Source organism: Chlamydotis macqueenii, chromosome 8 (genome assembly GCF_036417535.1).
Source record: "Chlamydotis macqueenii isolate bChlMac1 chromosome 8, bChlMac1.mat, whole genome shotgun sequence".
NCBI lineage: Eukaryota > Metazoa > Chordata > Aves > Otidiformes > Otididae > Chlamydotis > Chlamydotis macqueenii.
Window position 1 is genome coordinate 13,461,311 of NC_141563.1, and position 27,744 is coordinate 13,489,054.

General features: G+C 49.5%; 1 protein-coding gene across 1 annotated transcript; it reads right to left on the reverse strand.

Moving 5' to 3' along the window:
* Window positions 1-1,616: 1,616 nt before the first annotated feature.
* RGS8 (regulator of G protein signaling 8) lies at window positions 1,617-27,744 on the reverse strand. The gene is made up of 6 exons (XM_086753747.1): window positions 27,472-27,744; window positions 21,254-21,312; window positions 17,278-17,379; window positions 16,291-16,355; window positions 8,040-8,206; window positions 1,617-6,299 (listed from the first exon to the last, which is right to left on the reverse strand). Exons 1-6 carry the CDS (start codon window positions 27,574-27,576, stop codon window positions 6,117-6,119), a joined length of 681 nt encoding a protein of 226 aa, XP_086609873.1. The 5' UTR covers window positions 27,577-27,744; the 3' UTR covers window positions 1,617-6,116.

Genomic DNA, 27,744 nt, shown 5'->3' on the forward strand with positions numbered 1-27,744 from the left:
GCTGTTCTTGGCACTGCTTGTGCTCGGGTCCTTGGTTTGGGGGTTTGGGGTGGGTAATCCATCACAGGCGGCAGCAGGGTGTACCCGGAAAAGGACCACCGTGCACTGGTGGAAGGCTTTTCAGATTGACCTTCCTCGTAGTCTCCCACATCCTACTGGCCAGATTTTTGTACCTCAGGGAGATTGGCTCTGAATTCCTTCAAAAGAGGAGACTGCTCAGAGTTAACACGTCCCCATCCAGCATGTCTGCACTGGTGAAACCAGCCCACAGAAGGACGAGGGCAGGGCCCGACAAGGCACGAGCTTCCCCCATCCTTCTCCTCCTCAGCAATTCTGCCGGGAGACACCCCTACATCCCTGGCCTCGTGGTTCCCGCATTCCTCGCCACACAGGAATGTGTGCTCGACTCGCACTTTTTCAGGCACTCGGGCAGAGAGCAAGTAGTCTTGGGCTCTCTATTACTTCCGCACGGTCTCTATACAGTACATTTTACAACGCGGTCAAGTGGGAACACCATCGCCGGTTGGACATGTGGTACGGCTGAGGAGCTTCTCCAGCCTCCCAGGGGCAAGTGACCCTAGCAAATGAGCAGCTAACGCAGAGGGAAGGGCAAACCAAAGCTAAACCCAGGCTTTTTCCCTGAATGGGAAGGAATTCAGACTGAGCAGCCTGCGTGTCCTGTCCAAACAGCTCCTGCTGTTGTCTACCAGCACCAGCAGCGCCCAGGCACCGCGGAGGCGGTTACAGCATCAGGACTCAATTAAAATAAAAACATCCCATAGGGAAGGTCTTAACAGAGCTGGTCTTTCTACCCGGCTACATGGTGGCTCACTCCTGAGTTCGCTCCCTACAGTAACACCCTCCTAAATCTCTTTGGAGCCATCCACAAGCATGTTTCCCAAGGAATGAGACATTTTTATGATTTACGCCTTATTCGGTGTGTGAGTTTGGACTGGGGTCCTCAAGGCCCCTTCCTGCCGGTGGGATGCTGCTGTCCCGCCAAAGATGGAGATGCCAGAGAGCTTAAGGAGAAATCTGAACTCTGCGTGTCTGGCTTGGGTTGCCTGCAGAGGAGGTGGGGTGAGGGGTTATAGGGGGACGAGACACTTCAGTCATGGGGTTTTTTTAAGGAAGGGGGATCTACCCCAGGGAGTGCTTGTGGCTCATTACCAGCAATCCCGCAAAGTAAACATGACACAAGATGCCTCCTTCCCCTCATTGCTTTCTAGCTGTTGGCTGCGGGCACTGACGGAGCAACGTGAAGACATTTCCTGTAGTATAGTGCCGTTATTTACGCTGTAAATGCAAAGCTGAGCGGCTCCTCATCCCTTGTGTTTTAGATCCAGCATGTGATGCAGACTGGGAGTCGCGGGGCTGCTGGAGATAAGTGACTCACACTGCCGCCAGTGTCCATTCCTCCCTGGTACACCAGGTCCCTCCAGAAGCAGGCACTGCCTTTTCTTCTGCGCCTTTTTGCCAGAAATGTTGGGGTTTTTTCGGTCATAAGCTCATCCCCTTTTGCCACCTCTCTCCCATGCCCTCTGAAGTCCAGCTGAGTTTACTGCAGTCTCAAATCAGAGATGCATCCCTCCAGTAAAACCAAGAGGAGGCATGGAGCAGAACGACTTACTTTACTAAGCACATACAACACGCACACCTTTATTTACACTCTCTTTTTTTTTTTTTGTGCCCCTGCCACAAGCGCAGCACGTGGAACGTGGATGGAAGAAGATGACGACACGACGCTGGGGGCAAAACGAGCCCAAGGGGCGCGTGGTAGAGAAAAGCATTCCGGTCTAGCAGCAAAATGTACTTTAATGCCAGTTCTGTGCTATAACGCCGGAGAAAACACAGTACCAAGGAAGAAGACAACTGCCGCAGCCCCAGGAATGAAGGATAATGCAGAAATGATGAGGTGAAACGTTTTCTTCTTATATAACGGGCAAGGAATAGCTACCAGGAGCTTTACAGTGACGGTGGGAGGGAGAGATGGGGATGGAGGGTACGCAACGAGGAGGGCGCAGGAGGAAGTTACGCGAAACCTAGGCTCAGCTACGTGGGGGCAAAGCATACTGGTGGAGAGGAAGGTTGGCACGGGCCGGAGTGCTTCAGGGAGGAAAACACGAGGAGGAGGAGGAGGGAGGACCACGAGGACAGGACTGAGGAGGACAGGTGGTTTTGGAGGGAGAAGCAAGAGGCCCCCGGGGAGTGGAGAGCTTGCACTGATGGGTGAGAGGCACTCCGGGACTGGCGTGAGGTATGCTTTGCTATTGCTCTGAATGCTGTAAACATTTTGGTTTTGTGTCTATCAGTGAACATTCAGTTCAGTTTGATACATGTGCTCTACAGGTAACTGGAAGCCTAGCAGAATTTTACGCCTCTGATTACTAGTCAATCTTAGACACGAGGCAAACACAACACTGGCTAAAAATCTCATTTTATGTCATTTATGCCTAATTCTCCTAGTTTAACATGCACATCTATGTCTCAGAAAAACTTCTCTAGTAGGAGACACTAAATAACGTACACATGAAGTCACATGCGCTCTCACCCACCCACACCCGCAGACACACACCCCGATTTCACTCCCCCGCTTAGACTGATGGGACTCTGCCCCTCACACCCTGGGCAGGGACCCACCAGTACATTAAAAAGTCTGAGTAAAAGTGATGGAAATCATCCCGAATCTGGCTGACGGGCCAAAACAGGAGAAAGAAACTCAAAGCAGATTGGGGTTCTGCATCTGCTTCTGGAGTTACCACCACCCGGAGCTTACGGAAAAGGGAAAGGCAATTTGTAAACTCTTCTTCCCTTTTGCTGTCAGAGGGGTTGGGAGCTGACTGGATATGTGCCAGCAAACACACAGAATAAAAAGAGCTGAGCAAAACATTTTTTTTTCCCTCTCTTCATGTGATGGCACACTCTGACATTACTTGAAACAGGAGGAAAATTTTGAAGGTGTGTGCTTGTGGAGAGGGGAAATGGGATTTCTGAGTTACGAATGTCCCTTTCACATCAGTAAGAGATGAATCAAAGATAGGATATTTGTCCTTGATGGGGATTAGTCACCACTCAGTGCTTTCCGAGGCTTTGGCTCAGTCATTATTTCCTTAATCAGCCCCTGGTTTAAGGGGAAGAGCTACAAGCTGCCTATTTCAATTCACTTCAGACTGACATTTGGCATAAAAGAAGCAGCTGGTGCCAATTTCTTGTTTAAAAAAAAAAAATTACTTAAAATAACTAGTCTGCTTTCCTTCAAGGGAGACAAACTAAGAGCAGCAACAAAAATAACTGTGAAAGACTCATCATGCGCCTCAGACAACACCTTTGCTCCGCTCTGTGCTCTAGGACGTTTCCTGTGGAAGTTATTACCTGGCACCAATTTAATGGGAAAAACACTTCCACACCAGCCAGCACAAATACGGCTCCTGTCACCACTGCAGCAATGGCACCTCTGCCTGCTGACAAGCCTTGCCTGGGAGAAATCAGCTGGAAGTAGAGGTCAGCACCGCCCAAGCCCACTCAGCAAGCGGTTGGGTGGCTTTAAGAGCAATACCACAAGGCAGTTAGCATGGCTTTCTGCCTTCTCTTCAAAAGCAACGACTGCACAAGCCTGCTGCTGCTGTCTCTCGCATCCAGGGCAGCACTGGGATGCTTTTCGCACGTGCAGTCGAGAGGAGCCAGAAACGGAGGAAGGCAGAACCAGACAAGGTGACCTCCCTTCGTCCCTTGCAACACGGCTTGTTGGATGCCACAGCACCAGGAAGCCGAGCTGCTGCGTTGCGGCTGTTGGGTCACTGGTCGCTGTGCCACGTCGCGGTCTCAGTGGCACCGGGTACGAGTGTCACCACAGGCCATCTCAGGGGGAACTATTTCACCCAAAGCAATCTGTGCCCCTGAGAGATCCCATGCATCCCATGGTATGCAAGCGTAGTAGACAGTGTTTCTTGGAAAGGAGAGCTCTTCCAGCCCCTGCTCGCAGTCCGTGGCTTTGCATCTTCCCTTGCAGGCCAAGCGCTGAGGGTGTTCCACTGCAATATGGGGTGATTTGCCCTCCTCCCTCCCTTTCACCTATAGCAGGAGGGGGCTGTGTAGGTGATGCGACTCTGTTCCATTTCCTATAGCCCGGATACCACCGGAGGCGGCCATGGGATACGTGACTCTATATCCTTTGCTTCTGTCTTTGACTCCTTCCAGAGCATCGCACAAGTCGTCGCAGACACCTCTCCCACTAGACCTTCTTTGCCAGGTGCCTTGTTTGCCATCGAGCTTTGGGCCCATGAGCAGCTAAAGTCATGGCTGGCAGAGTTTTGCAAGATGTGGATCCCTTGGATGAATCTGGGGGGCTTTTCCAGTGCCAGCCTTTCACTGATCTTTTCTGGCAAAACAACTGGAGAATTCTAGAGCCAACCAACCAGGTACTGAAAAGCAGGTTTCCCTACTGAACATGAATTATGCACTTGCACCCTATGTAGACTATACTGTCCTAGAGACCACAGGAATACACCTCCAAAACAAACCAAACATGCTTACCATCCCTGTCTTGATCCCAAACCTATTTGTCTAATGCCCTGCACAGTATCCTTACAAAAAGCCTCAAAACCTGCTTCCTACCTAATTCATGGACAGTAACCTGTGATAGCCAAGCAGATGTTTTATTTCTCATTCTGTTATGCTTAGGTTTAGAATTCAGTCTACCTCGTTTACACCACACACACAAAATCTCTGTCACCAACTTTCTGATGTATGGAACCTGCTCACCACCCTAAACCAGAGCAGAGGTTTAACAGCCTCTGATCCATGAGAGAAGGAAAAGATCCATGGGACGGCTTTCCAGGCCTTCACAAAGCTAAGAAAATAGACCTCTTGTCTGTAGGCTCAAATCCACAGACAGGCTGTCTGCTTCTCCACCAGAAAGTATTGCAAGAATCCGACGGCTGATAAGCTGGAAAAGCAATGCCATTGGATGGTAAGTACGACTGCACAGCACAGAGGAGATGCTACACCACTGACATCTGCACAGAGCCTTCTCCTGCAGCTGGCTATCCAGGGAACAGGGCCAAAGAACGTTTCACACCCGGGTGCTTGTCCCGCTCCCTGCCCGCTTCCCTGTGTCCTGTTTGCAAGCAAGCGCCAGGCAGCGGGGTCCGGGTCTTGTGTAGCTCTTTACATGGCATTGGACCCACAGTGGACAATAGGTAGGTAACAACAGTCATTAACCAGTAAAGAACACAAGCCTGTTCATGTCTCCAGCGGCCAGGAGCCTCTGTGTGTTAGGTTTTGGTACGGTGCCTAGCACAACGAAGCCTGAATGACGACTTGGGTCCTGAGGCTGGACTACAGTAAAAATAAATAATATTAATGGAAAACAGTCATTTGCACTAGAAGACTTGCCTGACCAGGTCTAGCGAGAGCTTTTGGGATTACTTTCCTCGTAAGAAAAACTCAGCTTCTTGACAGTCGTACAGAAAATAACTCTTAGTCTCCATCCCTGGAAAATACGGGGCTGTGACAGGGTAGCAGCTGGTGTCGTAAGGTGTGCAACCAAAATAGGAAGGTGAGCCGAGTCCGCTGACAGTTTCCGCTCCGGGAAGCAGCGTGAATCATGTGCCTTTGCTTTCTCTCTCCCTCTTGACGATCTCTGGATCCAGACCCCGGCAGCCAGTGTGGGAGATAATGCTTTGGGCCGCACTGGGTTTCCCAAGTTTCAGAACTGCCCATAGGGCTCTTCTGAAACACAGGGGAGAGAGCTGAGAGGCAGGGAGATGTCGGGAAGATTGGAAAGGTGCAGTGGCATTATTTACACACGAACCAACGTAATCATTTTAAAGGAAACATGCCTTCCCAACAGATGACCCCATGACTAGAAAGGGTTATGGGTTTGTGCTAGAGAGAGGCAACAACTGCGAGATGCTACCACTAACAACAAAAAAAAAAAAAGCACAGAAACTCAGAGAGTCCTAATGCCACATCTGGATCACACTATGGAAGCCTCCTCTTCCCCTTCTCCCTCTTTTCTCATTCCCACTGCTTTTAACACCAAGAAAGTTTCACAGGTAGACATGGGGTTTGGCTGTTGTGGGAAGCACGTGGTTTTCGAGGGCCCCATCTCTGCTCTAGCTGAGCCTCCTCTGGGTTTGAGACAGCAGGTCTGTGTAAATTTTGGATCTCAGGAACCTGGGGTAAGAGTCTTTCTCCATCAGGCTGTGCACCTTCCCCTGAGCTTGGTCGAAGCAAGAGAGGGAGGGCTCCTGCATATTTCTTCTCGTCAGCTCCCGTGTCTGGAAGTCTATGTTCACCTGGGAAAAGCAGCAGAAAAGAGTTTGGTACCAAGCAACCAGTTTTGCCTGCATCAAACGGTGCGTTCCATCTCAGCCGCGTTGCGCAAGTGGCTGCAGAACCAAGGTCCTGCCCTCGCCTCTGCCCAAAATGCCCCTCAAACACTGCGGGGCTTAGCAGTCTGGCGTTACGAATCCTGCCCCAAATGTGAAAAAGTTGAACTTTTTAAATTTATATTGATCTGAGCACTTCTGAAATAAAATTACTTTTGTTCAGGCTCTTAAGTATGGGTTTATGTAGGACATCTTCTAAAAATGCTGACTCAGCCTAACCTCTCTCCTGTTGACCAAGATTTCTCTAGTCCCTTTGCTCTTCACTACACCCTCAATATGAGGGTGAATGAACTTTTAGCTGGGTTTAAAATATTAGTACAGTCTTATTAAATGTTTTTAAACTCTGTTGCTATAAAATAAATTGTTTGATTTTTCCCATAACAGCTTTCTATTACAATATCTCCAGCAGGGACTTGAAAAAATAAACCAGCCTCATGTTATGACTGCCGTTTGTTTGCAAAGCCAGCAACGTGAGTTTTCCATAGCAAAGCAGTCAGTGTTTGTTAGGGTTATTGTTTAAAACCTGACTGAAAAGATGTTGTTTGTTGTCGTTAACCCAGTGTCCAAACTTCAAGGAGCCTAGAAAGTAAAGCTGTCTGCCTTTACTCGGATGACAGCAGTATAGATCAGCTGTTTGTGTCACTTGAGGGTCATCTCGCATTCTAGCACGCTGAAGTTATGGCAACGGGACCAAATTTTAGGAAAAAACCTCATCCAGCCTGCACTCACGTTTCTAATCCAGATTCAGCCCTGCAAAATCTCACCCAGCTTCATGAATGACAGGAAGAAGATGCTCATGGAGGGCGATGGGGATCGAAGCGTGCCCCGAGACGCCCGCACCCCTTGGTGTAAATCCAGGTACTTTTCAGCGGCCTCTCCATAGCCTGCCTAGCCCACAGATGGGGCAAAGAGAGCCCTTTTGAGGGGGGATCCGCTCACTGGCACCTGTACGGTGGCAAGCACCCGTGTTATCTTGCGGGAGGACCGCTGTGGGAGAGTGGGTGCAGCAAGCGCCCTCCCATTTGCCTCACGAACACAATAACACAGCCCAACATCACGACACAGGATGCGACAGTCGCGTCAGCCTGTCAGTACCTGAACGAGGACTTAACTGTTCCAGGCTTCGGGTCGCGACTGCGCCTTTTGCTCAGCTCTGAGTTATCACACACATCTTTTAGGAGGTCTAAGTGAGCTGGGAGTTAGTCAGCAGATAAACACTCCTCCCTGGAGAGTCAACAAGTTAGTCATTCGTGGGATGCTTCTGTGCAAAATGTCTTGCGAGACATGAGCCCAATAGCCTGCTCGAGGATTGACAGTAAACGAGAGGAGCAAGGTGAAATGCTCCCAGGAAGCTCACAGAGGTTAGGAAATGTAGGTTGCAGTTGCCAGCGAACTCACTGGCTGTGACTAATTTAGTATCATCAAAGTAGTCGCCCTCACCAGGGGATGAGTCACGGCGAGCAGAGGCAGCTCTAGCAGGCAGGACGGCATTCCCGTCCTCCTTACCCACTCCTCACCATCACCTCTGGGAGGGAAGTGAGGGCTCCCCAACCCCCTGGCACCCAGCAGGTCCCGGCTGGGGGAGGTGGACCCGCTCCTCGCACCGAAGGGATGCTCTGCCTGCCCCGGGGTTGTTGGCGTACCCACCTCTCGAGGAGCCTGCACGTCAATGAACTCCTCGAAGATTCGCTGAGCCTTGGAGGCCAGCTTGGCTGCCGAGCGGGTCTTCTTGAAGTCCTCGCAGGCGAGCCAGAACTCCAGGTTTTCCTCGCTGAACTCCGTCTTCAGGAAAGCACGGAAAGCGGCCAGCCCATCTGCGAGGGAGACACGGGGAGTCACAACCAGAGGAGTAAGAGGGCAGGGAGCAGTCTCTTTAACAGACATCCCTCCATCCATCCCTGCCTGCTAAAAAACATTTGATTTTTCTCCCAAGTTCTGTGATCCCAGGACCTGTCCATAACTTACACCATTACATCAGCTGGATTCTTGTGAGCTGCCACAAAGCCAAGCATCTTTTGCTGATGCTCTGTAAGAGCATTTTGCCAGCTAACATGGGGATTGGGGCACCTGACCGTTGAAAAGTTCCTTTTGAAAACGCTGGGCTTCAATGATATGGTCCCTTTCCCCCCCATCTTGTGTGCGTTAATGCAGCACTTTGTAGTGTCCTATCTGTCATTAAGAAGAACCTTTAATAAAACATAGCATCTGTGGACTTGCCTCCTATGCTTTCTGTCACTTTGCTTTATTGCTCTCTGACATATTTTTAGTTCTTATTTGAACAGAGGAAGGATCATGGAAAGTCTAACTGTTACAGCTACAATAAAGGGGAGAGGGAAAGGACGCGGCATAATTACTGCTTGTCTAGTCGGTGGTAAAAGTGTTCTTATCACTTGCTAATGCTTAGCAATTGTGACATTTCAGTAATGTAATCTGAGTCAGCCGGGGCAGATTAGAAATATGGAAAGATTTATTAGGCAATCTATGTCCTCTTAAACCCCTGCCTGGGCATATTTATGGACACGGCTATTGTTTTTTATTTCCTTTCCCTGAATGGCATCAGCAGAAGTAGCTGAAGGTTTCACACATGCCCTTTCTTTAGCCTTAGGATAAATTTGACTCTTAATTTTGTTTCCAGTAACATGTTTCTAACTTTTCCTGGTCTTTTTCTACAGGGTCTGAGTATTTGTAGTTCATTACTGGAAACCTCCTGAGTCAGCACTGGCTAATTCCAAGCAAGTGTCTAAAAATATTGACGGAATCAGGAATGCACTCGGCAAGGTCGGACTCCTCAAAAGGGCGAGGGAGCAAGCGCGTGTTTGCCTGGCAGGGATGGAGAGAGACCAGTGAGGCTTTGTAGGACACAAACTCTTGCCGTGCTGTGGGCTGGGGGCTCCACGTGCCCCTTTTCTGCTGTGGGAGACCTCGGCGGTGTGACCTTTCCTCCTTCCTCCCATGGCAGGGCGTGCGGGAGCTGGGATGGAGCCTGAGGGGCCATGCCTGATGCTTGGTGTGGGTCATTTCCACACGTCCACAGCAAGCCCGGGCTCACCAGGGACTGCTTCTCTCACGTATGGTGATAACTTAGGACATGGAGATATTTTTCAGTTCTAAGTCCTCAGTCTCAAGACCTAAAAAATGGCCCCAGGTGTCAAACAGCAGCAAACAATCCTATTTCTGGTTGCGCATAAGTCAGCAGAGATGTCCGGCTGCCCAGATTCTCAAAGGGAAAGGCAGAAAAAGATATTAGGCCAGACAGGACGAAACCACAGGCTAAACCTCTCCACTCTGTTTCTCCAGGCTCTTTCATTAATGGGCATCAGCAGCCGGCATGCCAAAGAGCACAGCAATCGGCAACAAAAATGGGATGGGTACGGCCCATCTCAGCTGTGCTTCCTTCTTCTGTTAGCCCCAGGAGGGTGAGAAATAGCTGTATTGTACCAACTCACCTTGCCACTTCCTAATTAATGCACTTTTAGGAGAAGATCAGGTTTTCAGACTGCTACTATGGACAAAACCAGGGCTCTCGGCCATGAGCACTGCAGAGCAATTAACGGTGCAAATTGTGGGTTCAAGCCTGGGGCAATGATGTGACAGTTAGCCCTGGAGAAACCTGCAGAGCAGAGTGCCAAAGGCATCTCCAGGAGCAGGGTACCCATCAGGATCAAGCTGCTTTGAGCAGATAAATATGAGTAGATAAATATGTCGAATGAGAGAAATGTTTTAGGGCTGGTCCCCTTCCCAAAATTTAGGAGAACCCCCTTTAGTGCCTATAAAATTCACAGAGCCTGTGCGAAAGCAAGTGGAGGACTTGAGAATAGAGCAGGGAGTCTTTGCAGGAGGAAACGGAGAGGAGGGAACAGCAGGCTGACAGGTTTCAGAAAGTACAAAAGGGAGAAAGCAGCAGTTCACCGAGATACATGTCATCTTACATATTGTCAGCTCCTAGGACGTTTGACGTTAAATATTCCAGCACCCAAGCACACTGTTATCACTACACAACCTCTGCTCTTGGTCCCCGCAGAGCAGCTCCTTTCTCTGTCCTAGTCTTTTTTTTTTTTTTTTTCCCCTCCCTTTTCTCTACAACATCCCTGGCACCCCAGCACTGACAGAGGATCACTTGCAGAGGTAGAAGCTTGGTGAGGCAAATATAATATCTGCAAAAATGTAATATCTGCTAAAAGAAGTGGACTTCTTCATGATTGATGAGGTGAGAAAGGTGTTTGCTTCAGCCCTGCCCTGGCAAGCAGCCACAGCAAGTCCCTCCTGGCACCAGGAGGTTTCCATATGCTCTGCCTCCTGCTCTCACGTCAATCAGCTCCTTTTTATCCTCAAGTAAGTTTAGATGGAGGATAGATAAATAATAGTGCTTGATAATAATATCTGGCTGTTCTCCACTTCTTTATATATTCCCATCATGCCGTCCTCACAGCCTTTGAGGAGCTGGAGATTATGAGGCCGTAGCTGGAAGGACCTTGCAGAGGTGGCTTTAGATGCAGGAGAGGTCATCTTTGGCTGGAGGCTGCCTGGCTCTCCACAAATTTCATCTTTAACTTTTGACTGCCTGCCAGCATTTACAGCTGTGCCTGGCAGCCAGAGTTCAGAGACGGGAGCCCAGATGACTGTGCAGTAGTAAATCACTGCCCACAAATTTATCATGGAACAACGACGAATCTAATTGCGAGGGCGATGATGTATGGGCACTGCCACCACCTGAGCTGGAATTTGACCTGGATCATAGGGTTGGAAGGGACCCTCAAGGGTCATCTAGTCCAACCCCCAAATGTTGACTTTAATCTCCTCCTGCACATGAAGACTACCAAGGAAGCATCATTCATGAATAATCAGTGTTTCAAAGCTCATCCCACCCAACTGGACAGCAACTAGCACTGGATTGCAGTGTGATATGAGCAGGAGAGCATCATTTACTGAGTCCACCTCCTGGAAGATGGTCAGAGCACCAGAGAAGTGCAATTCCAAAGGGATGCTTTACACAAAAAAAAAAAAAATCCTGAAAAGCAGGATTAGAAGTATTCAGATGCAGCAGCACAAGTTATCCCTATAATGTGTAGCCTAAAGTCATGGCCATTCAAGAAGACAGAGATGTACTGGTGTAGATTCACAGCCCTTCAAGACAACTGTTGGACACTTATTCAGGAATTTGACTCAAGAGAGCCTCAATTGAAGCCAAAGGAGTAAATCAGTACTGATGGAGCAGGCAGGGTGAAGGCAAAGAAAAGGAGCTCTTCTACTGAGTGTCAAGAGTCTGAAAGAGGAGAAGAAGACGTTTGCTGTTTACTTTTGCAGTGTAAATATAAGCTTCAAAAGGACCTGCTCTCTGTTCAAATAGACCAAGGGAACGCGCAGGAACATGTTCAGGAAGGATTGTGCCTTTACAGATAACCCCATCCCAGGCTCCTGCAGTGCAGCGGGCAGCTACAACCCTGCAGGTCACCTGTGAATGAGACAACGACAAGAATTTGTGGTTTATAGATGGAGACTCAGAGTTTCCCCAACGTGCCATGCAAACGTTGTCCTTCAGGCTGTGGGGAGTGGATCCTTTCCAGCAAGAAGGGCTGTGGAGGAAGGGACTCAACTGGCTAGCACACAGCATGACACAGGTCTTAACTAAGACAAGCTTCAGCAACGTGAGGAAGAGATTAGTGACATAAGTCATTCAGGCAGACAGCTCAATAGCCAAGCATTAGCCCGTGCCAGAGTAAGAAATCAATGGACAATGATACATTTATATTTAATGCATGCATTCCACGCCGTCGGGGCAATCAGCACTTCATGTAGGAAATAAGGTAGAGTCCTTATGGCTGGTGGGTGACTGGGTTAGCTCTAGGGAGGATGTTGGGTCCAGGGCTGAAGAGACAAGGCCACAATGCTCTGTACAGCATATGTATGTGCTCTTTCTGCTGCTTAGCATTGCCGTGGTGAATGTTAGCTGCCTGTCAGCAGCACAATGCTTAATGCTAACGCTGTTCTAGCTTAGCAAAAAAAAAAAAACAGGAGTAGGTTGCGATATTCCTGTGCTGTGTAGGAAGAGGAGCAATGTGTAGACAACAGGAGGAGGATGAGGACAACAAAGTTTGTGCAGAAGAGCAAAGAGTTCACGAAACATGGTGGAGGAAGGGTGGAAATCACCCTTGAAATAAAAATGGAAATTCAGTGCAAAGGTTTTCTCTGTTGGATGCTTCCTTGAAAAGTGACTAAGGGCTGAGGACAGACTGTCCTGCTGGATTCCGGACAATTGAGAAGCCATGTGTGCAGCCCCGCGAGGGATGCAGAATGAGACATGCCATTGCTTGTATTTCCTTCCAGCAGCCTGTCAAAAGAAATCTCCATCTGGCTGACCAGCCTGCACCTCCTGGGCATGGGTACAGAGCAGGGATTACTCCTCTGTTACTCACACGCATCCACACACACTCTGTGGACCACACTGAGCTCCACTTCTCTGGGAGCCATCGCACTGGCACAAAATGGGAAAGGACGCTGAAATCCAGCATGTTAAAACCACTGCTTTTGCTCCCAGAGTGCCCAAGGAAGCATGCTACATGATCTGCCTCTTGCTCTCTCAATTCCCTGCTGCAAAGCAGGATCATACTCCTCTGTCCTGTTGCTTGCCGTGCTCGGAAGCCCTGACCCAAGGGAGCACTGCTACGCTGCGCTTGTATCGCACGCATTGATCCCCTTTTTACAGCAGGAGCTCAACTGGCTGACCCTACAGTTTCAAGTGGATTCACTTCACCCGTTAGCAAAACCAAGTAGGATATCATTGCATTGACCTGTGCATCTGGGGCTGTCGATGAAACAGAGCAGAGCTGCATCCTCCCATTCAGCATCCATCCAGCATGGGACGGTCAAATCCCAATGCCAGCACAAAAGGAAGGTGGAGGTGTGACAGAGAGCACCTTTCTGCCTTTCCTGCTCACAATCTCTTCCTAACGTCAACACAAATTGTTCTTTAAATGACTAGGGAATTCATCCAAATCAGACCACTGTATACGGACAGCGCTGCCCAGCCTGGGAATCTCTGCAGACACACAGCTGCTTCAAAACCCAAGTTTTTCAATCCTCCACTCAAGATGCCACCAGAATTAGCAGATCAGGATCAAACATTACCTACAGAAGCCATTCAATAAAGCAATCAGGGGAGAGGGAAGGGGAGGCTCCACAGGGCCAGCACACTTCAAGGGATATTTGACAAAAACAAGCATCATGGCACTCTCCATAGAGCCTGTATAACGCATAATACCTGTTCAGGTCAATTCCATTTAGAAACCTTTTGAAGATTCATTAAAATAGGAAGCGAAAGAGTACAAGTTGTTTGCCTTTCCCCGAAGGAGCACTGCAGCCCTGCAAGCCTCCTCCGTGTACAAGGGCAGCCTGCTCACCTTCGCACTTCAGACAGACTCTTAGGGAGCTCGGATCTGCTTTCTTGCTCCTGGAGCTCTTTTTTTTTTTTTTTTGCCTCTATCCAACCCCTTGCAATATTACCCGCAAAGACCACCCCATTCTTAGCTGCTACATCCAGCTCCTGAGTCCTGCTTGAGCTCTCTGGGGTTTTTTTCCCAAAAAACAACGCGTTGGCTGGAAGGGATCTGAAACCGCTGCAACACTGACTGCAGCAGAAGTTGCTGCTCAACCCCCTGAAACTGGCATCACAATGTCCCTTCCAAAACAGATGAACTGTCCATCTAGCGAAGGAGGAGTTCATGACAGATGTGTCAAGCAGGTCTACCTGCTGATGCTCTAAGCCCTAAGGGAAATTCTCCCAGAGCCCAGCTGGTGCTCAGCCGCTGCCCCCAAGCATGAATTCGAATTTTCCCTGGCTAATACTGTTCACCTGGACGGTCACAGAGAAATGAGACAGTTCTGTCCTCTTCTTGGCACTAGAAACAGAATATTAGCCAGCAGCTTTACGACAGACGGATGCAGGCAGGCCAGGCGCTGCTTTTCCTAATCTCAAATTTTGGCCAGATAAGGCACAAGCCCCCCTTACCTGCCTAATATCAGCACATCTCTAACAGCAAAAACGTAATTCCCTTTTGTCCTGTTTTCATAGCAGATCTTTGGCAATTATTCTGTGTTTTGGCTACAAGCATATATAAGCAAAACCACAACGGTTTTAGAAGATAATTCCTTTTATGGATGCAGGCTCTTCTCTCCTTCAAACCAGTGCAGCTGAAATAGCACTTCTGTTTCAAAAGAGCTTTTTATATTCACATCAGTAAAACCCTTGACTGCCAAGCTCCAATTCCAGAAACTTCAGGTGCAGAGTGGTTGTAATATATTCCTTTAGAAAGTAGTTTATTAAACAACTTTTTTTTTTTTTTTGTCACTGATCACCAGGCAATGTCACCATGACTGCTGATAAAAAAAGATTAATTTAAATTGTAAAGATCATCTTCTGTTGCTATCAGGAACCGAATATTTTTCATTAGGTGCCGCAGAGTTATCGGAATGACTTTCCGTTCTAGAGACAGGAAAAATCCTGATAATTCATTTATCACTCTATAAAGCTAATTTATTAATAAAACCAGACACTGTCATGGAGGCTGTTGGATGAAATAATTGAACTAAGGTTTGACTGAGCACTCGCAGCAGTTGACCGCAGAAGGAACAATCTGTGTAACGCCAGTACGGAGATGCGTAAACTGGCTTTTTTTAACCAAAGCACTTTTGCTGCAGTCTGAACCTAAAAAGGGAAAATTTTTACTTTTACACTGGTGAAGGAGGAAGAGAGACAGAAGTATAGAATTGTAACACTCGTGTGAATATCCTCTGGTCCTCGTCCCCCCATCCCCCAAGGCAGCCTATAGTCTCTTTGGTCCATTTTTCTCTTTTTCAGAAGAAATGTTCCCTCTTAGCCATATCCAGCTACATCATTTTTATGGTTGTTTTTTTTTTTTTCTACTGGCTGCAAGAGCAATGATCTCAACAAGATACTGCTGCTAAAATTATACATTGCTTTTTCTGCCTTGGACAGCCAGCCTGTTTAAAGTTGTCACTTAATTCCCTGCCAAAACTGTTGTCATCTCAGTAGAAATCCAGCAAAATTACACTTTATTTAAAATAATAATATAATTCTACACTTATGTTTTAAAATACAAGTGCAGAAAAATCCTGAATCTCTAAGAAAACCAGACAGCTCCTTATTGCAATAAAATAGTTCACCACCCACATTGACTTCCCCCCAACCTTGACTCGCTCTTGTTTTGTTCTCCGCTAGAAACACATTAATGAACCTGTACTGTGAACTGCGCTGCCCTGTTTGTAATTTCTCAGGGTGAAAATGTTGGTGAAGCAGAGTAATATTTTCTGACCAGAACGGATACAATCGATCTATTGAATGGAGCGAGGCGTGCTGATTATATGTTTGCAGAAGGCTTCTGGATGTGAAATTTTCAGGTTTCCATTGGTAATTGTAAATTAGATCCTGCTAAGGGCTACCATGCATGATTTCTCTGCTACAGAGCAAGTTGTTCAAGGTGACTGAGCCATGGACAACCACAGCTTTAGAAAGCTGAGAACCTGACATTTGCTCGTGCGGAAAGACTGGACCCAGAGGCACTTGCCAAAGAACGGTACACGCGGCCACAGCCTTGGGGTCCTGCCTCCAGGACCTAGACCTTGGGTTGGTGGCTTTATCCGTTGCCATCACCCAGTGAAGAGCAAAGCCAGGAAGGGAACCACGGAAACTTATTTCTTTGCCTTTTAACCAGAGGACGACTCCTGCCTATAAACAACGGTGACTGTAGCTTAGTGAGTAGTGAGCAGCCACTCGAGGGACCATTCCTGCGCTATGCAGTGCAACACATGCTTTGTTTGCCCTAGCTACAAACATTATTAAGGAAAAAAAATCTAAAAAAGATAGAATTTGATCTCTACTCACATTTATGGGACAAAAGGACATCAAAAGAGTCTGCCCATCTTGTTGCTTCTTCTGTTGACAGTCTTCTGTAAAGAAAGGAAGAGGCAAATTATAGACAACCCATGGCCGCTGGTCTCCTCTGTGGCTGTTCGATAAGGACGCCGAGGAAGGCTGGTTTCTTCTCACTTAACTTTGGATGTCTACAATGGAGAGGTCTCCAGGTGAGCAAGTCACCCTGGGCTCCCTTTAGAGTCACTGAGGAGACACCAAGGGACTTGGAGGGACTTGATTCTCTTCACCTCGCATCCCCAGGCAGGAGGGTAAAATACGCCAGATGAATCACACCCAACCTCATTGACTCTAAGCAGAGGCTCGGGGAACAAGTTCAGATGTAAACATCTACACTGTAAAAGCCAGAAGTTAAGTGAAATGAAAACCCACTCCTGCGGAAGTGTTTACTTCTCTCTCCTGACCTTAAGGGGAAGGTTCGACTGTTAGCTGAGATGTAAGCAGTGACTTGCAATCGGATGAATCCCATCCCACTCATCTCAAATCAGGACTCTGGATTGTCCAAAGCGTCTACCTGAAGTGTTATGCAAACTAATTCAGGACTTTTCGGTAGTGTTTTACAACAAGACTTAGCTAAGGAGGACTGTGACCTGAAGTTGCTGGTCGCCTCTTATACCGAGTCAACTGCTCAGACTTTGATTTGTGATGCCAGAAAGGTAAATTATGTCCTCAAAAATGTGCAGACATGTCTCACACACAGCAGCAGGGACAGTGCCCGTGTCCCATCTCACGGGAGAACTCGTGCCAATGATGCGGGCATTTTCTGAGGCTGTTCCTGCTGTATCAGCGCTGGTTTGCTTTCCTGCTTCCTTGCAGCTAAAGGAACTACTGAGAGCTTATAAAAAGTACAACAAAAGCAAGATAATGCTAGAGGGGGTGGTGTGCAGGGAGGAGAAGGACAGAAATGGGATTGGAGTGGGATGCTGCAGCTATACTCACTTCAAAGCCCGGTTGGGCTTGTCCGGAAGAATAGCTGTGAAATCATTATATGAGTCTGATTTGTGAGACAGGCAGCCCAGGCGAGTCCTCATCCCTCTGTTCCTGTGGTCGATGTGGGGGAGCAGGGGTGTGAGCAGGGGAAAACCAAAGAAGACGACGATTATAAGTTTAGCCAGAGCGGCAAAAATGAAAACACCAAACCAAACAAAAAGCCAAACAAAAACAAAACTAAAAAAAACCTCAGTGGCTCTGTGCCTCATCAAACCTGTGTCCTTGGTTCCCTCACTGGTGGGAGAGACCCTGAAACACCTCCAGTAAGATGCCAAGCAAACGCTAAGGATGGACACAGCACCAGAGCAGCTGAAGGCTCTGGTCATTCAGCTACTTTGGCTGGCAAAAAAAAAAAAAAGGGTTTTAAATGCTGCCCTTTGGGATGGTTTCTTGGAAAGACCTGCTCTGCTCAGGCATGGGAAGAGAGCAAAGGACAGCAATACCAGAAATCAGTCACCACCATCCAGCAGCATCAGAAACAGGGCAAATACCAAGGCTTGAGGGCAGGAAGGGGGCTGGAGGAAGAAGACAGGGAGCAAGGCATCTGCAAGGTGAGCCTGTGCTGCAGAGCCCGGCCAGGATCCCAAGCAGCTTCTTTAGACTCAGGATTACATAAGCAGGCTAAAACTGCCTCTTTCCTGACAGGCTTACCCAGGCAGAAAATAGAGCTTTGTCGTTTTTTTTTTTTCTTTCCTTCTAAATTTCAAGCCAGCTTCAGAGCCTTTACTCCTCCACCAGCCCCTCTCATCCTCACCAGCCCCTTCCCAGGATCCTTCCTTACATAACCCTGGGATGGGGAGGGACACAAGGGGAGAGGGAAAGGCAACACGCGCATGCATTATACAGGACTGGCGTCGTCTCCTCTGAAAAACACAGAGGTGCCAGCTAACGGTTTTCTGTGGTCCCTAGAAGGACAGAGCCTGTGACTTGGCCTCTCCAGCCCAAGGGCATTTCTCCTGCTAGATTCCCTGGACACTGAACGAGGCCGTTCTCTCCTCCGGACCATGAGGAGAATTTAGTGACCCAGTCTCCACTTTTCAGCTGCTGGACCTGCTTCTGAGCCAGAGAAAGCCCTTCTCCGACCCCTGCCGCCAAATAGTTTCCGTGACTGCGGAGGGAAACACGGTATTTTTCCCTTCCATACGTAATTCTTGCAGAACGCTTCAGCACCAGCCATTGAGCCAGCCTGTAGCATGCCTGTTTCCCCTTCCCCTCCTGCCCTTCAGAGAGTTTCTATTATTGCACTTTTAATGTAATCTTAAAGCAAATGAAATGTTAATTAAATGCAACGAGCGTCTCCCTGGCGCGGCACAGGCAGCTCACGGCATTTAACAAGCATGAAAACCTGGAGATCTTCAGCCACAGCCTCAAACTATGGACCCGTGGCCGGTGGTCTCGGGATGCCATGCTACGTAAAGCTCAGACATCAGTGCAGAATTTAACGTTCCTGGCCAAGTACGCTGGACCTGCTGTGCTCAGACCTACACCAAGTCCGCTATCGGATCTTTCTGGTGCCTTTCCTGATATCTCCTGCCCCCAACCTTTATCTTCCCTGCACTGTTTGCTCTAGCAAGCTCAGGAATTTCTCAGCAAGAGGTGTGACACGCATTACCGCAATGCTGCTCAGATTTCTCTCTGATGCCTGAGATCAAGGGACTGCAGCAGGGAATCAGAGCGCGTGGGGGACGGAGATGCTGCGCCACGAGCGAGGAGCTCATCGTCTCTCATGGAACAGCGATGTCGAGGTGGGGACTTCAAAGACAGGACACAGAAGAAAGAGAGGGAAAGGAACCAGGTCCACAGGAGGTGGAGAGGCAAGGGAAGGGCAGGAGGGAAGAGGGGAACTGCAGCGAGCCGAAAGGGTTGCTGGATGAAGCAGACAGCGACAGGAGAGGCAGGGGTGAGGGATGCATCATGTCTTTTCAGTTACCTCCGTGGGATCAGTAAGGCAGCCATTCAGACATCCAGTTAGAGTTAACTCTTTAACTGGCCGGCTCGGACAGCAGTCGAGGCTGTTGGCAGGATGCAGGCGTGCGGAGAGGAGGGGATTTACTGTTTCATGTCCTGGCACTTAAAAGTATATCAAAGAATCCTCTGCGAAAAAAGGAGGGCCAGTTGTTCTCAACCCATTTGATCCTTGCCTTCTAGTGCAGAAGGTCGATTTTTTTCAACAGAAGACGTTCAGAGTTGCGGGATGACCACAGAGGAGAGACAGCATTCCCTTCTAAGACCAGGACCATGGGATAAGTCCAGCTTCAGGTCCAAAGTGATTTGAGTTTGGCGTCACAGCTCACCACGGAGCAGCAGGAGTTGGCATTACCACACTCATCATTCAACACCTCTGAAGATCTCTCCTCAACGGGCAGGGCTCCGGGCTGACCTTGCTAAGAAGACCAAACTACCTCTTGTCCCTCTCCCTCCAGGTCATGGTTGATGTTACTGGCCAGGCATCATGGAAAAGCTGGCACTGCAAATAGAATAACAGGAGGACTTCATGCTTCTGCAGATGCCGGTCCTTTCACCATCGCAGGCTCAAGCACTCACACAAAGATAACTCAAAGAAAGCGTCTCCTCTTCAGGGTGATGGGATCATGAAGGTGCACAGTCTGCAAAGGGGAGGGAAGGAGGGAGGGACGGAGGGGATGGCAGGGTCCCCAGGAGCCTTGGCACACAGGCAGCAAGTTGGGAGAGTGAAGGCAAGGTCCACCAGCCAGGAGACCGATGGGACGGGACTGTATAGCGAGCAAAGGGCAAAGGTTTTTTTTTTTTGTCAGGACAGGGCCAAGCTCCAAATAACCTCCACATCCCCTTGGTCAGGGGGACAACTGAGGAGGAGACAAAGGAACAGATGAGAGCAGAGACTGCAACAGGAGCCAGGACTCTGCTCTGCTGGGGCCTGGGAGATCCCTGAGCTTGGGCTGCCCAACGCAACCTCCCTTTTAAAACCTGATTACATTAAAAACGCACAAAGCCTCTTCCCAACTAAATTAATGGAACCGGGATTGCGCTACATGCCAGTGAGTGCATTTCCTTAATCCCTACTCCGACCGGCTGCTTCGATGCGCTTTAACTGAAATCAATCCTTGTAATTCCTTAAGCCCTTTTAAATTTCCTCATTAACAGCCTCACCCGCATGTGGGGCCATGGCACATGATCTCCTAGAGTCCAGCAGCCCTGACCTCTCTTTCCCCACCACTGCGCCGAAGTGACAGCCAGGCACAGAGCCGGGTGCCCTCTCCCTTGCAAGCCTCCTCTAGCAGCCTGCTTTCTGGGGTCCCGTTACGAAACGGCCTCCTGCTCGCCCCCTGCTCCCACCCATGACAACAACCTGCGCAGTACCAAACTTCCCCGTGACCCCCAAAGTCTGTCTGACTCCCCGGATGCCGAGATCTCTTGTTTCCCAGTGAAGGCAACCCCACTGCTAGGCTCACATACCCACGAATATTTCCTCTGATTGCAAACAAAGCCAGGCAATTATGAATTTAGGACTATAATCTGTGGCATAAAGGCATCCCAGTAGGGGTCCATGGTGAGGTTTTTTGCCTCCCACCTACCTCCCCCTCCTATGAAAGGACCCTGGTCAAGGAGAATCGCCAGTCTCACCATGGATGTGTTTTAGGGGTTTCTCCTTGTGAAACAGAAAGAAAGGGGTGCAGTTATGACATTCAGGTTATCAAACCACCCCAGGGGATCACCTGAGCAAAGATAAAGAAGCCATCCCAACTGGAAAAAATTAGCAGCACAAAGGTTAAAAAAAAAAAAAAAAAAAAAGCCAAACAGCCAAAAATCAAATTATGAGGTCTCAGGGGTTTCAAGAGCATCCATTCACATGCAGAGAAAGCCAGAAAAAAAAAAATAAACAAAACCAAACCACCTGAACACAGAGGCACTGCAGACAGACAGACAGATGCGGAGAGATACTCACTGCCGCTGCCCTGTCCTCTCTGCCGGTGGGTCTGTGCCGGCAGCGTGGCCAGGGAGGCTCTGGGGAGAGAGCAGAGCGGTCTTCTTCAGAGACAACCCCCTGCACGGGGGACAAGTCACACCTCGCCAGCCCTCCCTCCCCTCCCCGGGCAGCAGCAGCCCAGCTCTCTCCCATCCAGCAAAACCCTCCAGCAGCCTCAGCACAGCAGGTTTGGGGGCTCGGCTGCGCAGCCCCATCCCACCGTTCACCGGCGGCACAGCCGAGGAGCCCACCCACCCGGTGGGCGCCTTTTCATCGCATCCCCTCCTCACCCACCTGGCAGCAAAAGCCCAGCTTCTCCCCCCTCGGGGACGGGGGACCGCTCGGCACGGGAGGCGGATGCCAAATGCTGGCAGGGAGCATCTGGGGATGAGGGGTGGGGAGGGATGCCTGCGAAAGCGCTCGCTGTTGTCACCCTCGGTGTGTTGGAATAAAGCATCCGCCCGCATCGCTTTAATCGGCTCCTCTGAGGTTTAGGGAAGGTTGCTGCCCTCAGATCACAGAGCATCGGGAGTTGCCACAGAAGGGATAGGAGAATTTAATTAAAGAGCCCTGGTGTCAGCAGGGCTAAAGAAAATTGTTAACAGGCAAGGGAGCACCTTGTTACAGAGCAGGGGATGACAGAAGAAAAAAAAAAATCCACCTGGTGAGTCAGTGATGTAACCGACCCCACTCATCCATCTCCCCTTCCCTCACCTGAGCGGTCCTGCTCACTGCCCGCCCTGCAGCGGGCTCCCCAAAACCTCCCTCACCCCACCCTACGGGCTCTGAGTCCCTTTTTCCTCCTGCACCCACAGCTCCATCCTCCAGAGGATGTCTGTGGGGCGTCCAGTGCACCCCAATGACTCCAACAACCACCTAACCCACAGCACCGACACCATGGGGCTGCAGCATGGCCCCCCAGCTCTGAACTTCGCTCAGGCAGCAGCAATCTGGGCGTCACGCCGGCTGCACGGGCACTGGCTCACTGAGGGCTCCAGCTGTGGGATCTCTATTGCTTTTTTTGACCCTGACAAAGGTGATTGACTAAATAAATAAATAAATAAATAAAAATTTAAATTAAAAATGTAACAAAAATTTTAAAATAAATTTAAAAAGCTCCTCTGCAGCTAAACAAGTCATTGCCTTTTTCCTGGAAACTGGTAGTCAACTGCCTCTCCTCTGCTAAAGCACTGGTAAGCCTGACATCCTGGTGCCCCTAGCAGGAAACGTGTCTTGAGATAGCACATTATCACCAGGCAGCATCCCTGGGGAGAGACAGAGTCCTGCCAAACTTACTACAAAAACACAGGGCTTAGGAGCACTGCAGCAGCGATCCCAGCTCTCTGTCATCTTGGATCCTCTCCTTCACAGCTCAGCTTGGACAGGAAATATTTGCCTTGTTCTCATCCTCCCATTGCAAAGTCCAGGTCATCCTCACTCGGACTAGTCGTGTCTCCAGTTATCAGAAGACAAGCACTGAAAAAAATGCCACTCAGCCAAGGTCAAAGGTTGAAGTCCATCTTATGCCTCTGGTACGACAGGCTGGTTTGTTCAAGTTAAATAACTGTCAGCTTCAGCCCTTGCCCCAAACCAAAGCCAAATTTAATGCAACATCGCCAAGGCTTTAACTTCTAACATGTCATTTTTGGTTTAATACATTTTTGTTTTTAACACTTCCAGGTTCTCTCTGGGCAACTGCAGGATGTCACAAGAGACATCATTTTCAGAATACTTCCAGGACACCCCTCAGATCTCATTTACGCAGACATGTTGGGATAGGGGAGGTCAACAAAATGTTCCATCAACAAAACTCTAGATAATTCTGGTCCATTATTCAGATAACTGGGCTTTGCTGCAGTCTCAAACGGATCAAAAACTCTGATCTGTTAACTCTGGATGGGGCAGATCAGAGGACCACACTCCCACTCCTCCTCCTGCTCTTACACCAGTTTCATATATTGCCATCTCGTAGCCGTCACCAGTATGGACAGACTCCAGTCCCTATTTCTCCAGTATGCAGTACACTCTTTCACAACCTCAACAGAGATCTTGGAGCAACCCACCAGTGACTCTGAAGATCAATATTTTTTTCTTCTAGTTCCTAGGCCAGGTGTGAGTTAATGGAGAACACAAATAAGTGAACTGTGTTGACACAGGCACTATGGGAAATGTAATTAAATTGCAGATAAAGAGAATTATATTTTTACAGGGTAATATTTTAGAAAGCGGCTGTGCAGTAGGGGAAGAGGTTTATAGCAAATTCCTTCTAAAATGGTCCTCCTGTTTCCGACTACTCTGTAGCTTGTATTTAAAAGCTTTTAATAAAATAACTCATTTTGATATTAGGCTTAAATCCCATCCAAAAATTTTAATCTCTCCAAGAAATATCTTAGAGCAATTTCCTCACGACCCGCTAACAGCAAACGCACAAGCAGTGAACATGTGCGGCGCTGGGAGCATTGGGTGTCACTGCGCAGGGTGGAAAGGAATTTGTCCCCAGGACGCTGACTTTTTCTCCACCACCCCCAGGGATCTTTTTCACCCTCCCTATTTTAACTGCCTTCCTGCCTATTCTGCCTTTTTTTTGTCCATCGATCATCATTCAAGTGGTTTTCACCCAAAAAATTCTTCTGGACCAAACACCTCCACCAGTTTCACTTGGTCCCAGTTTCTGCTGCCCAACTGCTAGATAAAATTGTGTGGCCTGAAGATATCTGTCCCTTCCAGTGCAGCTGCCCTCACATATCCACCCGGACCAGGAAGGCAGCTCTGGCTGGTCGTTGTGTGGCGTTTCCCTCTCCAGGTACAGGGATGCTCCTCCGGGGCTGGCGGTTGACCACCCTGCTCTGTTTGGAGCTGGAGGATCAGAGGACGCCTAAGATCTCATTTGCTTGGCTGGCATCTCCAGTGAGTTTGCCTTAAATAAGCTCCTTCACCTTGACATTTAAGCAGACTTCTTCTCATCTTCTCACTCTTGCTCTCTTTCCTCGGGGATCTGCTGCTGCTCTGGGATTCCATTATTTTATGCTTAACGAGCTGTTACACCGAGCCTGCTGCTGTCACTTCCACTTCCCATTTCAGACTTCGTGGCCGTGTCACACTTACAGGGATGTGTGTCACAAGGGCTTTGAACTTCTTCGGGGTTGTCTTTGCTCTTACTTTGAGACTTTTCCTGGTTCCATGCCAGCATCTCTCTTTTCTAGTATCGTGTCGAGGGTGTGCTTCATGACTTGCTAGTCTGAGAGGTTTTTTCCCCTAGTGCCAAGAAAGTGCTTCTTCAGGCTGCTGTGATGTTTGGCAGCAGCATCCCCACAGGTGAAGTAATTCTTTGGTACATTTTCACAGGATCCCATCATCTCCGCGATCTCTCTGGAAGATGCTCAGTGATGTAGGCTCCGTGACTGCAAAATGCTGATTACATGAGGCCGGCTGCCTCCCACAGTAGTCACTGCTTTGGGAGTTCAGGTGACCTGCGTGCTGCAAAGCCTGCCTTTGGCTCAACCACAAGCCTCCAGCCATGGCCCACTTCTGCTGTGGCCCAAGGGGGCTTTGGTTTTTTGCTGGAGGACTGGAAAGAACAACCACTCTCTAGGTCTTGGCAAGAGGGAATTACGACCGGCATAGCTAGCTTCCAAAACTGCAAAACAAATCACAGGCTTGTCTCACTTGTGAAGAGAACCACAGCTTCCCCTTCTAAAAAGGGAGCTCCAGTGACATCAGGAAATAGCCACAGATGTAGCTCAGAAGGTTTTTAAGGGGTTAATTTTTCTGTTCAGCTTAAACTTCAAATAATTCTCCACATGAGCCCAGGCAGGGAGGAAATCCTGACAGGTGAAACCAGGGGAGCTTGAGTTTCAGGGGCAGGTGAGGAAACCAAGCAGCTGATATACTGGATGGGGGGTTGGTAAAAGAAGCCACCTCCTATGGGCTAATGAGGCAGGGCAGGAGACACCCACGGAGTTGAACTCCTCTCTTGAAAATAAAAGACTGTGTTTAAAAATAAAAATGAGTTACATAAAGCACAGGCCACGTCCTGTCTCTGGCTTAGCTCGAGAGCACGGCCGCTATTTAAATTCTCCCCTGTGTCCGTGACAAAAGTGTCTGCTGGACACATTTGCTGCACTGGGGCATGGCGATTGCTGCAGCGCAGAGATGCCTCGGCTGCGAGATGGCTCCTGGCCGCAGCCTGCGCACGCCCGACTCCTCCGGGCAGGTAGGATGCCAATCCAACAGCCGAAGGCTCTGGGCTGAGAGGGGCAGGAATCAAAGGGAAGAGTTTCCCCTTTCAAGCACTTCATTGCAATTTCATAATTCTTCTCCGAGGAAGTGCGCTGCCCGTGCCCAGGAGCGGTTCCACGTGAAGAAGCGCATCGGTGGCTCTGCGTGTGCGTCGGAGAGGATGTCGTTAGCACGGAGCAGGGAGGCAGAAAGGATTGGAGTTGACACAGAGCTGCTCTGTGCAGCCTTGGAGTGCTCCCAGCTTTCAGCGTCGCTGCTGCCTTCAATATGGCAGCGTCTGTAGCACAGACGGATGGCTGGGAAGCCGAGACAGATCCACCCCGATAGACAGAGCCCCACAAAGATCCCCTGCTGCGGATGCTCCGTCCCTGGCATGTTTGGGTTGGGGTCTGACGCTCAATGTGGGCCAGGGGGTGAGCCCTGCTGACAGATGGGGTTAATTTTCTGCTGAGAGATCACTCAAGGGGCTTGCACAAGCCTGCATTTCATGAGCTGAACGCTGCAAACGAGTTGTTTATCGGATGTTAGAAATCAGCTCCCAGATCTGGCGGTTGCAGCCACAAATCCTTTTATAACGGACAAGGTCTATGTTTCTTCCTGTTATCGCTGTCATTTCAAAGACATGGGCCTCCCAGGTCCCACAGCAAGGATTTGCCGGGACTATTGGCCGCTGTACGGATACACAGCGTGGCACTGGGAGGTCATTCCCGCTGCAGCAAAACACCTGAGCACGTGCTCAACCTCGAGCATGTGAGCAGCTGAATGGATATTTGTACAACAAAATACAAACGGAGTTAACCGGATGGGTGAGCTGGGATTTCTCTTCATCCCTGGAGGCCGCTGCTCTAGCCTTAATTAAGGCATAAATGAAGTGAGTTAGATGGGCTCATCTCCTTTCTCCAGCAGATGATGGTTCTTTAGTAAAAACGCCTGCTGCATCCTGCACCGACATCTCCTCGGGAGACTGGACTGCCACCGTCGCCCGTGTCCTGCCAGTCTGGATGGAGGCACGCCAAGCTCTGCCGATGCCTGCACCGGTCAAGCCCTCAGGAATGGGACACATCTCCAGAGCTGCCTGGGAGGACGGCAGGACAAGGGGCCAGGCTAGTCCTGCCCATGCAGATGCAACCGGATTCCTCCGGGATTTGGCATGGTGATATCCAGCCACAGAAAGAAGATGCTAGCGCGATGGGTCCCTTGCATTTCTTAGCACTGTGCCAAATTACCGGCTTATTTCACCCACCCACCCCGCGGTCAGGCCTGCGGGAAAGCGAGCCCCCTCAGGTTGACCCCCAGCTCTGCCCCCAAAGAGTGCGCACGCTCCTGCCCTCCGCAAGTTCTTGCTACAGCCTCTGCCCAACGCAGTCCTCTCGCCTCCAACACGTCCTCCTTGCGCTCCAATTAGTGGTGTTTTTAACTAGCTCAGCCCCCACGCTCAGCCCGGGTGTCAGTCACGATGTCGCAGATACCCAAATATTCACAGGAAACACAATCCACCATTTTAAAATAACAACAATAGCGATGGAGGAGGGGGAAAAAAGAAAAGATGGTGAAGATCTCAGAGCTACAGGCACCAGCACGGGCTGATGTTTTCTCCCAGCATCAAAGGACTGCTGCTAATCCCATTGAAACGGAGATCGCTCCAGAATCACTCCTGCTCCCGTATCAGCCCAGCCAGGCCGCTCTCTTTCCCCGCCTGCTCATTAGAAGCAGTGTCTGTGTCCCTCTGACCATTCCTAAGATGCCACGGGAAGATTAACGTACCAGGAGAAGGGCTGCCGTGACATTCACAGGGACGACAACTGAGCAGCGCCCTTCCCCTCCCGCTTTCCCTGTGGAGCCATCCTTCCCCACAGAAAACTGGCACAGAAGCAAGTAAAAAAAAAAAAAAAAAAATCCTTTCCCTGGGGACCAAAACAGGGCCTTTTGTCACCCACCAAGGTCCTCCTAGCTCTTACCTGCCTTGCAGCTGACAGCAGGGTACTGGTAACTTGGCTTTTGGTGCTTGATAGACACGGCTGGTTGGGACACTGAGGAGCAGTGTTGGCAGACTCCCGGGGCATCGGGGAGGGCGAGGGACCCAGCCCAGACACAGTTATCTCTGGAGGAGCAGCAGCACTGTGCCACTTTGCATCGCTTCCTAGCCCTGCATCCTATGAAAAGAAGAAGGGCTGGAGGAAAGGATGGGGGTTACAGAAGAGAGGGAAGGGGGGGAACAGAAAGCAAGAACG

Coding starts and splice junctions, on each gene's coding strand:
- RGS8 (XM_086753747.1), bottom strand. CDS start 27,576: ATGCCCCGGGAGTCTGCCAACACTGCTCCTCAGTGTCCCAACCAGCCG. Junction 21,313..27,471: donor TGCTGTCAGCTGCAAGGCAG/GTAAGAGCTAGG, acceptor CTCTCTCCCCAG/AGCCTCCCTGGCCACGCTGC. Junction 8,207..16,290: donor TGTCCTTTTGTCCCATAAAT/GTGAGTAGAGAT, acceptor TCTCCCTCGCAG/ATGGGCTGGCCGCTTTCCGT.